Here is a 14,770-nt window from a genome sequence, read left to right on the forward strand (position 1 = left end):
ACAAGGCATATCATTTTGCAAACAGAAAAAAAGTTTTCCATTTTGGGAAAACTGTTGGTGAAAAATTCTGAAAATTATTAAAGTACAAATCATAGAAGACACACAAAACATTTCACACTATAGTGACTGCTTCATTTTTATTGGTAATGTACTTAAGGAAAAACACTTCAATTTGCTATTAATACATGACACACCATATGAAAACCTCACGGTTTTCAGACTGCACTAAATATTTTTCAATCTAATGAAAATATGAAATCTATGTAAAAACTGGTAGTTACAACCTCAACATGCCAAGGAGTATTCATTTTGGATTCTCCTGAACATCTCATGAGCCACCTACATTTTATTTATTTATTTTTAACATCTTTGTTGGAGTATAATTGCTTTACAATGTTGTGTTAGTTTCTGCCGTACAGCAAAGTGAATCAGCTATATGTACACATATATCCCCAAATCCCTTCCCTCTTGTGTCTCCCACCCTCCCTATCCCAACCCTCTAGGTGGTCACAAAGCACGGAGCTGATCTCCCTGTGCTATGTGGCTGTTTTCCACTAGCTATCTGTTTTACATTTGGTAGTATATATATGTCCATGCCACTCTCTCACTTCGTCCTAGTTTACCCTTCCCCCTCCCCGTGTCCTCAAGTCCATTCTCTATGTCTCTGCATCTTTATTCCTGTCCTGCCCCTAGGTTCTTCAGAAACTTTTTTTTTTTTTAGATTCTATATATATGTGTTAGCATACAGTATTTGTTTCTCTCTTTCTGACTTACTTCACTCTGATGACAGACTCTAGGTCCATCCACCTCACTACAAATGACTCAATTCCATTTCTTTTTATGGCTGAGTAATATTCCATTGTATATATGTGCCACATCTTCTTTATCCATTCATCTGTCAATGGACACTTAGGTTGCTTCCATGTTCTGGCTATTGTAAATAGAGCTGCAAGGAACATTGTGATGCTTGACTCTTTTTGAATTATGGTTTTCTCAGGGTATATGCCCTCTTTCACTGTTGGTGGGAATGTAAAGTGATACAGCCACCATGGAGAACAGTATGGAGGTTCCTTAAAAAACTAAAAATAGAACTACCATATGACCCAGCAATCCCACTACTGGGCTACCTACATTTTAAAAAGATTAAATAAAAACTAAAAAAGCTGAAAGCTATTGGTACAGGAGACCAAGAACTTGGCTTGATATTCAAATCTTATTCCTCTAGGAAAAGAATTCCAATCTGACCAAATGTGAGACAGCAGACAGGTTCAAGAGACAAGATGACCTGGGTATAAATCTTGGTTCTATCCTGTTGGCTAGCTAAATAACTAGATATTTGTGTTATCTTTTAATAAAAATTAACCACATAAACAAGTATGATATATTAATACAATGACAATGTCTCCCGCTTCTAAAAATATTAATTTACAACATATTGCTCAAGATCTAGAAACATTTTGAGGACCTTCAATATTCACTGAGACATAATCAAATCCATGAATATTAGGTATAATAAATCTTCTGAGGACAAAAAACACAAAAGGGGAAGGAAAACAAAATTAAAATATATACAGTCTACACTGAATAGGGAAAACTCAGGTTTACAGCCTTCCAAATACATAGTGCCAACTACGATGTTATCAAAAGTATCAAGCGACTTTCAGCTCTAAGCAAAATTACAAATAGGGTAAAGCCTGCTTTAGGCTCCACCCCCTCCGCCTCTGGAACCTCTCCCTGCTCCAAACTACTACCACCAGATACACACACACACACACACACACACACACACACACACGAACTCTCTCTCTCTCTTTCTCTCTCTCTCTCTCTCTCTGTCTCATCAACCTATTCTCTTCCCTCGTTCCTGGACACATAGTATCTCCAAATTACTCTTTGGCTATCATCTTAAATAGCAATTATATTGAGTACCTATGAAGTGTTACTAAGGCTTCCAGTGTTTCTTCCTTCTTTGCCCTTTGTTTCCTTTTACCTAGTCAGCCAGTAAATAAAATACATATTAACATTATAGTATCTCTTTCCTACAAACTTTGCTTCCTTTACTGACTTTGAAAATGACTCCAGGAGATGCAGTAAAAGAGGTTTCTTCACTTGAGAAAGTATCATGTATTGAGAAAGCAAACTCAAAAAAACGAAATCTCATTCTACAAATGAGGGAAGCCTCCTCCACAACAGGTAATGTCAATACAAAATTGGCCAAGAAAAAAATACATTGTGGATAATCTCCATATAGATAAGAATGTACTATATTGATTTGCTTGGTTTCATAAGGATAAGAAAGTAGGATAAGGAGTATGAAGTAGCAAATTAAAAGAAAAGACAAAAAATATAAGCAAATGAGGGGTAGCTTTAAAAAGGTTGGAGAAGATATAGTTACTCTCCATCTACTAAGGTAATCAAATATACTTAATTCTGATTACACTAACCAAAAACAGATAAAAGGTTAATCAATAAGATTCACAAACCACTCTTTCATGTTGTAATGTATCTACTTTACAATTTGGTTATTTGATCATGGCCAGTACATGACCATGATCTGAAAATAGAAAGCAATTACCCTCTACAACCTAGAAGCAAAGGTCACAAAGAATAATAAAAACCAGATTAGATGGCAAGAGCTTCCTTTTACTTCTCAAATGGAATAGACAGATATCTTAATCACCAAATCCCTAAACAGAGTTACAGTCCTGCTTATGCTAATTAAAATCTGAGGAATACAGTAGTCCCTCCTTATCCACAGGGTCCCAAGACCCCCAGTGGATGCCTGGAAATGCAGACAGTACTGAGTCTTACACATACTGTGGTTTTTCCCATATATACATACCTAAGATAAAGTTTAATTTATAAATTAGACACAGTAAGAGATTAACAACTGATAATAAAATAGAACAATTATAACAATATACTCTAATAAAAGTTATGTGAATGTCATTTCTGTCTCTCTTTCGAAAAATCTTACAAATATAATGCCTTTTCCATCTTAACTAAGCATCTATCACACACCGTGACCATAACTTTTCCAGTTTGAGGTGAGACAGCAAAACTAGTATGAATTCCTTTTTTCTTCTTCACAATTTCACAGACAGAAGATTCATTCTTACCACAGATCTTAGCAACCTCAGCACATGATTTTTTTTTCTTTCCTTATTAAACTTTCATCTTTTCACTTAAAGGAAGCACTTTACGGCTTCCGTTCACATACCTGAAAGGTCAGCATCACTACTCTTAAGCTTTGGGGCCATTATTAAGTAAAATAAGGGTTACCTGAATGTAAGCACTGCAATACTGTGACAGTTGATCTGATAATCAAGAGGGCTACTACTAAGTGATGGGTAGGATATGCTGGACAAAGGGATGATTCACATCCTAGGCAGAAAGGCACGCAATTTAAAACTTATGAATTGTTTATTTCTGGAATTTTCTGTTTTAATATTTTTGGGCCATAGTTGACTGTGGGTAACTGAGGCTTCGGAAAGCAAAACCATGGATGGGTGGGGGGGACTACACTTATTTTTAATATAATATTCAGGATTTCCAGAAGTGTTATATAAAACTAGTGCTTCCACTTTACAGAAGCATAAATCAGAAGATATGGAAGAGTGATATTACTAAAGAAAAGAAAAATAAGCAGGATTAAATATTTATATGATACATGTCCACTGTTTTAGCTTTGACTGAGTCAATACTGGACCCACAATTGAAAAATTAGGTTTCCAACATAACAAAGTGGTTTACCTCATTCCCAAAATTTTCATTTTGTTTTTCGGAATATAAGTGATAGTATATAAGGTATGATCCAGAGGAACTACCTTGAGTCATTAGATTTTCGTTTTCATTACAATTAAATTAAATAGATATCCACAAAAAACGCTTAAGTCTAAAGAAAAATGACCAGCAGGAGAAAATCTCCATAATATGAAATCAATATGTACCTTCTGAGTGCCAACATATCAAAATTTGCAAGGAAAACAATGACAGATATAATATACCAGGGCTATTTTGCAAGTTTCTCAACTTATTCTCTCCCTCAAATATGCTACTCTCCACATAATTGCTGTCTCTCTAATTTTAACAAAGGGCCTCCCTATTTCAGCAGCCCCTCCCCAATTTGGAAAAGGCAAAAATAGGAAAGGAAGGGGGCAGTTATGCACATTCATTGTCAATGGCATCCTACTCCTTTCCTTTTTCTGTCACAAGAATGTTAATGAGAGCCAAGTGAAGTAGAGTGGGAAAAACACTAAATAAAGAGCCCTTCTCTTAACCATATTCTTTCAGACACACAACACTTACTGAAGTGGACTGAAAATGCCCCCGAAGTTTATGATGGTCATACTTTTTATACTAGTTTTGGTAATTCAAGAATGTTATTTGAGCTTTCAGCCCTAGGATGAAAGGATAAGAACTGCAGGGAATGAGGGCTAGAGTACCTATGACTCAAAAGACATCAGGCCTACATGGAGACCCTTCTCTCAAAGCTGCTGGACTCCTTGAGGTCACAGATGACACTGACAAGCAGGTAATGAGTACTGATCCACAAAGCAAAACCAGGAGATATCCCAGAAGTCTAGCTTCTGACACTCAAGCTTTCCTGGTTTAAATTATTTCTACAACTTAAAATATCTTAGCAGAAAGAAATTTATTAACTCTTTAAGGGCAAAAATTAAAATTTAACTTTCCAGGTAAGTCCAAGGTAAACATTAACATGATGTATATAATAATGCCTCGAATTTAAATTTGTGGTATGAAAAACAGGATGTAAAGGGAGGAGGGGGTACAAATAATTCAGTTTAAAACATTTTCTAGGGGCTTCCCTGGTGGCGCAGTGGTTGAGAGTCCGCCTGCCGATGCAGGAGACACAGGTTCGTGCCCCGGTCCGGGAAGATCCCACATGCCGCGGAGCGGCTGGGCCCGTAAGCCATGGCTGCTGAACCTGCGCGTCCGGAGCCTGTGCTCCACAGCGGGAGAGGCCACAACAGTGAGAGGCCCGCGTACCACAAAAAAAAAAAAAAAAAAAAAAAGCCTGAAACACATTATCAAGCTCTGAGAACTCTTCAAAAGGGACCAAAATTCCACTTTAAATTTAAAAATATAAGGAACAGCAATTCACTTACCAGCACCTGAGACATCTTCTGTAAACATACTCACTTATTTTTTAAAGCACTAAAGTAAAAACACTGTAACAATAACAGATCATATAATAACCTGTAGCATCTCCAAAATCAGTATGAAGCTCATAAAAAAGCTGCTTCAAAGCTCAAACATTGGGCTTCCCTGGTGGCACAGTGGTTAAGAATCTGCCTGCCAATGCGGGGGACACAGGTTCGAGCCCTGGTCCAGGCAGATCCCACATGCCACAGAATAACTAAACCCGTGCACCACAACTACTGAGCCTGTGCTCTACAGCCTGCAAGCCACAACTACTGAGCCCGCATGCTGCAACTACTGAAGCCCCTGCGCCTAGAGCCCGTGCTCTGCAACAAGAGAAGCCACCACAATGAGAAGCCCACGCACCGCAATGAAGAGTAGCCCCTGCTCGCCGCAACTAGAGAAAGCCCGTGCATAGCAACAAAGACCCAACGACCCAACACAGCCATAAATAAATAAATAGATAGATAAATGAATGAATGAATGCATGATTGAATCCTGTGAAGCAACAGCTAGGAATTTAACTGAGAATGCTTACCTTAACAAAATTATCAGGAAACATTCCTCTTCTCCCATTTAGTTCTCCTTCTAGCCATCCTTCCTCCTGTAGTTTTCTCACGTTCCTGATGATTTCCCCAACTCGAATAGTTAACTCATCATCATGTACAGCATCATAGTCATACTCCACAATATAGTCAACTAAAAAAAAAAAAAGAAATAAACATCTAAAGCTTAATTCATGAAATATTAACCATGTTAATAAACTTAAAACTAAGGAAACTGTTTAGCAATGATAATTAATATTACAAAGGTACCATCAAAGCTTACCTCTGTTTTAAATATTTGGCTACATCAGCAAATTTCTTGATTGCCTGAGTATAATGCACAGTACCAGTTTTAAGCAGGAACCTCTACACAACGTGCAATTTACATCGTCACTTATTTTTCCAGTCAGCTAGACATCCTTTGTGACACACTCTAAAGTGGTTCCCATAATCCCCATCTCTTGATATTCATGTCCTTATGTAATTCTCTCTCCTTCAGTGTGAATATGACCTATGACTGACTTCTAACCAACAGAATATGACAAAGAGGATGGATTTGTATGTGATTACATAAGATTGTAACGTCCACCTTGCTAGGAACCTCTGTCACTTGCTGGCTCTGAAGATGCAAGATGCTTTATTGAGCTGGCCTATGGAGAGGACCGCATGCAAGCAACTGAGGAGGCCTCTGGCTGACAGCCAGCAAAAAACTGAGGCCCTCAGTCCAACAGCCCACAGGGAACTGAATGATGCCAACAACCACGTGAGCTTGGAAGCAGATCCTTCCCCAGTTGAGAACCCAGCCCTGATCAATACACTGACTGCAGCCTTGTGAAGGACTCAGTCATGCCCAGACTGGTGAATCACAGAAACTGTGAGATAATAAATGTATATTGTTTTAAGTTGCTAAGTTTGTGGCAATATTTTTCACAGAACAGTAGAAAATGAATACACGCTGAAATGAAGACTCTTAAGGATCCATTTCACCTCTTTTAAGTATAAGATTTTAGGTTATAATAGGACATCATATACACATAGCATTAACATTTTCACAAGCCATACCTCCATTCATCTTTTCTTCCTCCTATAAAAATGATAAGAAAAAAGAACACTCACACACACACACACACACACACACACTACAACCAAAAAAAAGGAAAGGGAGTATGGGCAGACACTGCTGGCTGCCAAACCAACAGCCATTCCCACACTGACTCCTCTTCCTTCGTCCTTTCTCACTGAACCTTGATTTTGTTCAGGTATATGGAGACCCTGTACTTTTACAAATGAGGCTTCTCTCTCAGTCCTAGGGGGTTAAATCTTAACTATTCTAGACCAGCACTTCTCAAACACTAATGTACAATCAAGTCATCCTGTTGACTTGGGAATCTTGCTTAAATGCAGACTGACTAAGTAGGTCCCAGGATACCTAACGCTGCTGGTCAAAGAGGCAAAGGTCTAAAGATAGTTGATTTATAGTTAACTCCATTCATATTCCCTCTCCCTCTCCCTCTCTCTCTCTCTCACACACACACACAGACAGATTGGTTTTCAAATACACATGTGATGGAGCGACTGACCAATACAATGTAAGCAGGGGTTCTGGGAAGGTTTCATTTGACCTTATAAACAAAACACAAGGAAGGAATGTACTCCTGCAGACTCTGGATGTTCTTCAGTGAGAATGTAATGGACAAAACTGCTACAACTAGTTGAGACAAGAAAAACAGCAGATCTGATTAGAAGAGAAGAAAGATGAAAATGGCCTGGATCTTTGCTAGATTCATTAAACTGCTAAGTTAACCAACCCTATATCTCCAATACCTTTAGATTTCTTGTTATAGAAGTAGTTTTTTCTTAACTTTTAAATAAATTCTAGATGGGATTGTATTTGCAGCTGAAAACATCCCAACCTGAGAAGGGAACTAGTGAGAAATTTTTTAAATTTGTGAAAATGGATCCATAACTGATAAAGCCAGAAGCCCAGAGAACTTAAGGAAACTATAACTGAGACATCAAACTGCTCTCCAGAACCCCAGAAAGGCTAGAAATTCAGAAAAGGAGTGCTCATAGGAAATGTAGAACTGAAAACAGGGAAATAAATATCTGTATGGAAGAGCTGACAACCATTATCAACCACAATAACTCTGAGACAATAATGCTATATAGGCAGGTATTTTTTTCGAAGGTAAAAAACTAAAGGGTTCACCTCAGACACACACACACACACACACACACACACACAGAACAGTTTGGGGAAACTAGTATAGCTACTATGGATGAGTGATGGTTTCTTAGAAAAATGACTACTGATTTCCAGAATTTAGAGGTCTCCAGAGCAATGGGCAGCTCCCAACCTACTAATTCTAAAATAAAACTTAAGTCCTACCCACTTAAACAGAGTTCCCAACTGGCTTTTAATTTATTGTTTATTCATAAATATGAATAGTACACAATAGTTAATCATGAAAGACCATGATAAATTGAAAAATTACTCCTGGATGAAATATACACCCACTGCTCCCCTTCCAGAATTATTCAGTCTTAAAGTTATTAGGTGTAGAAAAGCATAGTGCAGGGAGAGGAGGCCAAGGTTGGGAAGGAGTCTGAGAAGGTGTGAGAAGACAGGGGCCAAAAAGAGCAAAGAAGGTATCCAAAGCTGGGGGAGGGGTGGTAGCGATGCTATCAGAGCCAAAGTAGGGTGAGAAGGGTGTCCATCTATGGAGGCTCCCCTGGTGCAGTCTATCAGAACTCTAAGGTAGGGTGAGGAAGGCATTCATGCAGAGGCAACATGATATGGTGTGCCAGCACCCAATCACAGTGGTGAGGGCATCCAAGCTGATGGGCAGCTTAATGAGAAATATCAGAGGCCAAATGGTGTTGGGGGTAGGGCCAGACTTCCATGCTGAGATGTGGGAGGGTGGAGGCAACCTAGAGTGGGGACTAACAGCCCACACAGAAGAAAAGAGTGTCCATATAAGGGTGGGGTGACAGCAGAGATGGAAGACTGATTACATCCAGGGGAATTAATCAAATAAGTAAATATATTAAGAATAATGGAAGCCAAGTTTCTCTATGAAAGGGAGTTACAAATATAAAGGGAAAAGCCTTCATTTGATCCTGTGATATTAAATGGGAATGAGAAGTATCATCATGAACTCATGGTTTTCAATACATAGACATTCACATATATATAAAACACACACACACACCACACACACACCCCACACACACAAGCTCTGTCCACTGAAAGGGCCTGAAACCGCAGCATTCCAATGGCAATGAGCAAACCTAATGCCGAGATCTTCTAAAAACCATTTTCTACTGAAAGGAACCAGGAATCCTTGGGAAGATAGGCAATTCCAGGGCTAAGGCAGGAAAAGTACAAAATAAGCCTGAAACATGGTGTTGTGGCAGAAAGCAAAGAAGTTCTCAAAAAAAGATAAGGTGTGGGCTTCCCTGGTGGCGCAGTGGTTGAGAGTCCGCCTGCCGATGCAGGGGACGCGGGTTCGTGCCCCGGTCCAGGAAGATCCCACATGCCGCGGAGCAGCTTGGCCCGTGAGCCATGGCCGCTGAGCCTGCGCGTCCGGAGCCTGTGCTCTGCAACGGGAGAGGCCACAACAGTGAGAGGCCCACGTACCACAAAAAAAAAAAAAAAAAAAAAAAAAGATAAGGTGATGCCAAAGGACACAGAGAAGTGACATCAGAATGGCTCCTACTCACCAAGTCAAGACAATCTGAGCATCAAAGTAAATAATGACTGTAATAGAATATACCCCACTGAATGAAGTAAGAAACTATAAATAAATGTTAACTTCTTAAATTTTATAACTGAATTGTGATTAAGTAGGAGAAGATCCTGATTTGTAGAAAATACTAAAATATTCAGGAGAAAGGCATAAGTCAGGAAAAAATTCTTTGTACTGTACTTTAAACATTTCTACACCTTAATGTTTAAAAATTTAAAAGGATTTAAACATGTACAAATTTTTATCTTCAAGAGATGTAATAAAGTTCATAAAATCAGAACAGAATGCTATGAAAAAAGAAATGAGAAAATAAAAAGCATTTGAAAATGCATCTTCCAAAATGTCTTTTTTTTTTTTTTTTTTGCAGAGGTGGAGACAAACCCAAAAACCTTTACAAAAAAAGGTAAAGGAAAGAGACATAAAGAAAATATGAAAGCAAATGTGACACAGATGATCAATCCAGACAATCCAACATCCAATTCACAGTTCTAGGGGGGAAAAAAAAGAGAAAAATAGAGAATAGACAATGAAATAATACAAGAAAATATTCCAAAGCTATATGAAACATATCTTCAAATAGAAAGAGGTCGGTGAGAGTCCAGTACAATGAACAAGTAAAAAAGTAAGTACTCACATCTAGGTGAAATTTCACAACAAAGATAAACATATCCTAGAAAGCTCTCTGAGAGAGTTCCATCTACAAAAGAATGAGAATCATATTAGGAGACTTCTCATTGGCAATACCAGATTCTAGAAGAAGAAAAATAAAAAGGCAAAGCCACTTAAGTACTGAAGGAAAATGAATTCCATACTCAGTCAAATCAACAGACAAGTATAGGTTATAACATTTTCACACAGACAAGGACAAAGAAAATTAACTCCTACATATGCAATTACATGATGTTATCCAGTAAGAACCAAAACAGAGGATACAAAATTCAAGAAATAGTGGAGCCAGGCTTAGAGTGAGAAAAGTTCTAAGATAGCAATTGTGCAACAAATCTAAGGAACAAACAGTCTCGATTAAGCAAGAGACAGAAAGTTCTAGGAGGTATTTGGTGGCAAAAAGAAATGAGAGACAGACTGTGAAATTTTATACTATCCTGAAGAATCTGGGACTCAAAGAGACAAGACAGCTAGATAAGGAGAGGAAAAACTAAAGATGATTACAAACTCCTGGAAAGGCAAAGAGCTATACAATGTTGAAAATATAATCATCATATATACTTATTTGGCTGCACAGTAAAAAATATTTACGTGGTCATAATAAAAATCATAACTAATTTCTGAGTTAACATTGAAAATCAATCTCTAACAAAATAAAAAGACTAAATTATGGTTACAGAAGAAAATATAAATGTTAACAAGCCTTCACATTATAGTATAAAGTAAAGATTAGGGAGGTTGATAAAGAGAAGGATAGAGGTACTAATATCTTCACCATACAAAGTGCTAAGTCCAGAAATACTATCTTACTTGCTGAAAAGAAAAATAAGAGTATAACTATATACTCAGGATTTAGAAAGGTAACCAAGAGAGAAATAAAACCATATTGAGATAAATGGAAAATAGATGTGAGATTACAATAAGCTAAATCGTTACCTATCATATCAGAAAGTTAAAAAATGAAAGTATCAAATCAAAAAACAGCTATAGAAACTGGGGAAACTTATTATTTAGAAATACAAAAGCCAAAAAAATTAAAACTGAAAGATAAGATAGTTCAAAGTTGTTTCCCTCTGAAGAATGGGAATAGAAGTAGAGAACAGTGAGGAAAGGAAATGCTGTTTTTTCATTATAAGTCTTTTAATATTTTTGTATTTTTATAGCATATGCAGATATTATTTGGATAAGATTTTTTTTAAAAAAAGTACTAAGTATTAAAGTGGCTTGTCCAATATTATTGCAAATATGTTTATAACTCATGATTCTATGTGTTATAATTTAAAAGTTTACTGAGTCAAAGATAATTTATTTCTCCTAAAGAAAATACCATATGGTAAATAAGGTTAAATTCTTGCCCTTTTAAACATTCATAATTAGGCTTGCAATACAATGTTAAATAAGAAAGGTTATAAAACATAGGTATAGTAACAACATATTTTTGTAAAAAAGGAAGAAACAAAAATATGCATAGAAAAATATAAAGAGCTACATTCCAAAATGTTAATGGATGCCTGAAGGGATCTAAGATGCTGTTTGTTATCTCCTTTTCTTTCATCTTTAGTAAAGAATTAAAAAGCGTGGGTAGATTGGGAGTTTGGGATTGACACGTATACACTGCTATATTTAAGATAACCAACAAGGACCACTGCACAGAGGCAGGGAACTCTGCTCAGTATTCTGTAATAACCTAAATGAGATAAGTATTTGAAAAAGAACTGATACTGAATCACTTTGCAGTATACCTGAAACTAACACAACACTATTAATCAACTATACTCCAATATTTAAAACAAAAAAGAATTAATCTCAGCCAAAAGACAGGTTAGGAATTGGCCTCATCCTGATCTCTAGGAAGAGTGTTTTTGTTTATTTAAGGACTCTGGAGTTCCTTAGGCACCTCTGTTTACCTGAGGACTTTACAAAACAAGGGCATTATCTTGGGGGCTTCACACTATGCAGCATCTGTTCTACCTCTGGAAGGGCTAGACACTAAAGGTCAGTCACATGGGCAGTCAACTACATCTTCTCTATAAAACTCTGGACACCAAGACTCAAGTGAGCTTCTCTGGTAGGCAATACTCTGCATGTTGTCATACATCATCACCAGGAGTTAATGCTGTTCAAGACTTCAGAGAGAGAGAATGACATCACACCTGGAACCTTCCTGGACTCTGTCTCATGCTTCTCTCCCCTTGGTCAATTTGCGGTACGCGGGCCTCACTGTTGTGGCCTCCCCCATTGCAGAGCACAGGCTCCAGACACGCAGCCTCAGCAGCCATGGCTCACGGGCCCAGCCGCACCGTGGCATGTGGGATCCTCCCAGACCGGGGCACGAACCCGTGTCACCTGCATCGGCAGGCGGACTCTCAACCACTGCGCCACCAGGGAAGTCCCCCTTGGCCAATTTTAATCTGTATCCTTTTATTATAATAAACCATACCCAAGAGTATAACAGCTTTCAATGAGTTCTGCAAGTCCTTCCAGCAAATTGTCAAACACGAGGGCAGTCGTGGGAACCCCCCAAATCTGCAGTTGTCAGAAGAAAGGGCATTCTTATAAACAATAACCCACACCTTGGCATTTTTCTACAATAAACATATAATAATTGGGTAAAAATAAGTTACTAGAAACACTGATGCTCACTAGACAGTATGTAAAAATTGTATTTACAGAAAAGTTAAAACTGTTTAAATAAAAACTCATTTAATTCATGAGTTTGCTATACAAACTAGCATGCAGGCCATCATTCCAAGAATCAGCACCCTCCATATTGTGCAAACTCAAAAAACTCATTCTTTCATTGAAAACTGGTACATTGCAAAGCAAATTAAACTTTTATATTTCAAACTAAACAAAACTCTCCCACAATTTAAAACAATTGTGTTTGACTGACTAATTCTCTTCACTTTAAGTGCTTGCTTAAAGTGAAGAAATAAATATTGACGAAAAACATTTGGGAGGAAAAAAAAAAAAGAAAATGTGTACATCCTGAAAAACACTCTAGGATGTATAAGGTATACAGACCCTTGTCTATCACTAATGGCTCTTTCTACCTGACTCTCTATGAAACCCGTCATTTAAGATTACACATTTTGTTTGTGGATTATTCATCTTTCATTTCTAATGTGACTACCAATGAAAGAGAAAGTAAAATTTAAATTACTTTAGCTACTTAACAGTTTATTTTTATAGTGTGAAGAAAGCAACCCAAATTAATCACATATCATATTTTAGGATTTATGTGATTTGCAGAGTAATAAAGATTTTAAAATATGGCATCAAAAAAGACTCAAAATAAAAGAACACTAGATAATTTGGACCAACCCTCACAGGAAGACAACTAAAAAAGCTGGATGCAATATAAAAATCACCTTCTTAGACAGACTAAATTACTAAAAATATATGTTATCAGGTGAAACTGAAGTGAGAACTGGAACCCAGAGAAGTAACTATGATACTGAGGCTACTTTCGCTCTGGAAAGTATTTGCCAATTCTAAAGACATGACAGGCTAAGCAGCACTTCCAGCAGCTTTGCCGTTCTAGGATTTGAGAGTGGAGTTCAGGAACTATCAAGGGTGGTAACTCTGAGAAGCTACATGCACACTTTGGGAAAGGACCCTAAATAACTGCACCCAAGCACCGTAGCCCAGTTTAATGTTATGTGGATGACTCAAGAAACCTCATACCATTCAAGTGGTTCAAGACAAAAGAGAAGTAACTGGAATCCTTTCTGGGAGAAGATAACCTAGACATAAAATTATGTCAAGAAATATTTTTAGTCTACAACATCCAGAGACAAGGAAACATAACCAGGCATGTAAAATGCAAAAACATCATAAATAAGTACCTAGAGAAACAAGAAACAACAGAAACATTTCAATGAACTCCACATACTGAACTTATCAGACACAGACTTTAAAACAGTAACATTTACCATGTTCAAAGATATAAATTACAGATTGAAAAACTGACACAAAGCTCAGTACTGCAGACAGTGAGAAAACAAACTTGAACCACACAGGTATTCTAGAACTGAGAAGACAATAACCAAAAATAGAAACTCAATGGATGAGTTTAAAAGTATATTACATACAGCTTCAGAAAACTAGCTAAAGGGCAGACAGGTAAATATCAACAGAAACTAACCAAAATGCAGTTAAGAGGGACAAAAATATAGAAAATATAGATGAGAATGTAACAGACATAGAAGATATACTAAAACAGTCTACCATGTTTAATTAGAGTCCCAGAAGGAGAAAATAAAAACTATCTGAAAAGTTAATAGCTATGAACTCACCAAACTGATAAAAGACATCAATCCATGGAGTCAACAAGTCTAAGCAATTCCAAATGGAATAAATAAAAAGAAATCTGCAACTCAACATAGTAAAATTGCAAAATATCAAAAAGGAAACAAATTCTTAAAAGGTTACCAAAGAAGCAACACTGAAATGGGCTTCTCAGCAGCAACAGCAGGAGCCAGAAAGCAGCAGTTTTGTATTTTCAAAATGCAGAAAGAAAATAACTGCAAATCGTGAAGTCTGTACCAGAGAAAATATCCTTCAAAACAAAAGCAAAAAGATAAGCATGGGCATCATCAGAAAATCTACAAACAACAAATCCTGGAGAGGGTGTGGAGAAAAGGG

General features: G+C 37.3%; 1 protein-coding gene across 1 annotated transcript in view; it reads right to left on the minus strand.

Annotated features, from left to right (window-relative positions):
* The window catches only part of CD2AP (CD2 associated protein), a 104,141-nt gene that overhangs the window by 65,885 nt on the left and 23,486 nt on the right, over positions 1–14,770 (minus strand). Inside the window, exon 2 of the mRNA XM_079932907.1 lies at positions 5,702–5,862. Coding sequence (XP_079789033.1) covers positions 5,702–5,862 — 161 coding nt within the window. The remainder of the gene's footprint in view (positions 1–5,701; positions 5,863–14,770) is intronic.

Source organism: Stenella coeruleoalba, assembly GCF_951394435.1.
Source record: "Stenella coeruleoalba genome assembly, chromosome: 10".
NCBI lineage: Eukaryota > Metazoa > Chordata > Mammalia > Artiodactyla > Delphinidae > Stenella > Stenella coeruleoalba.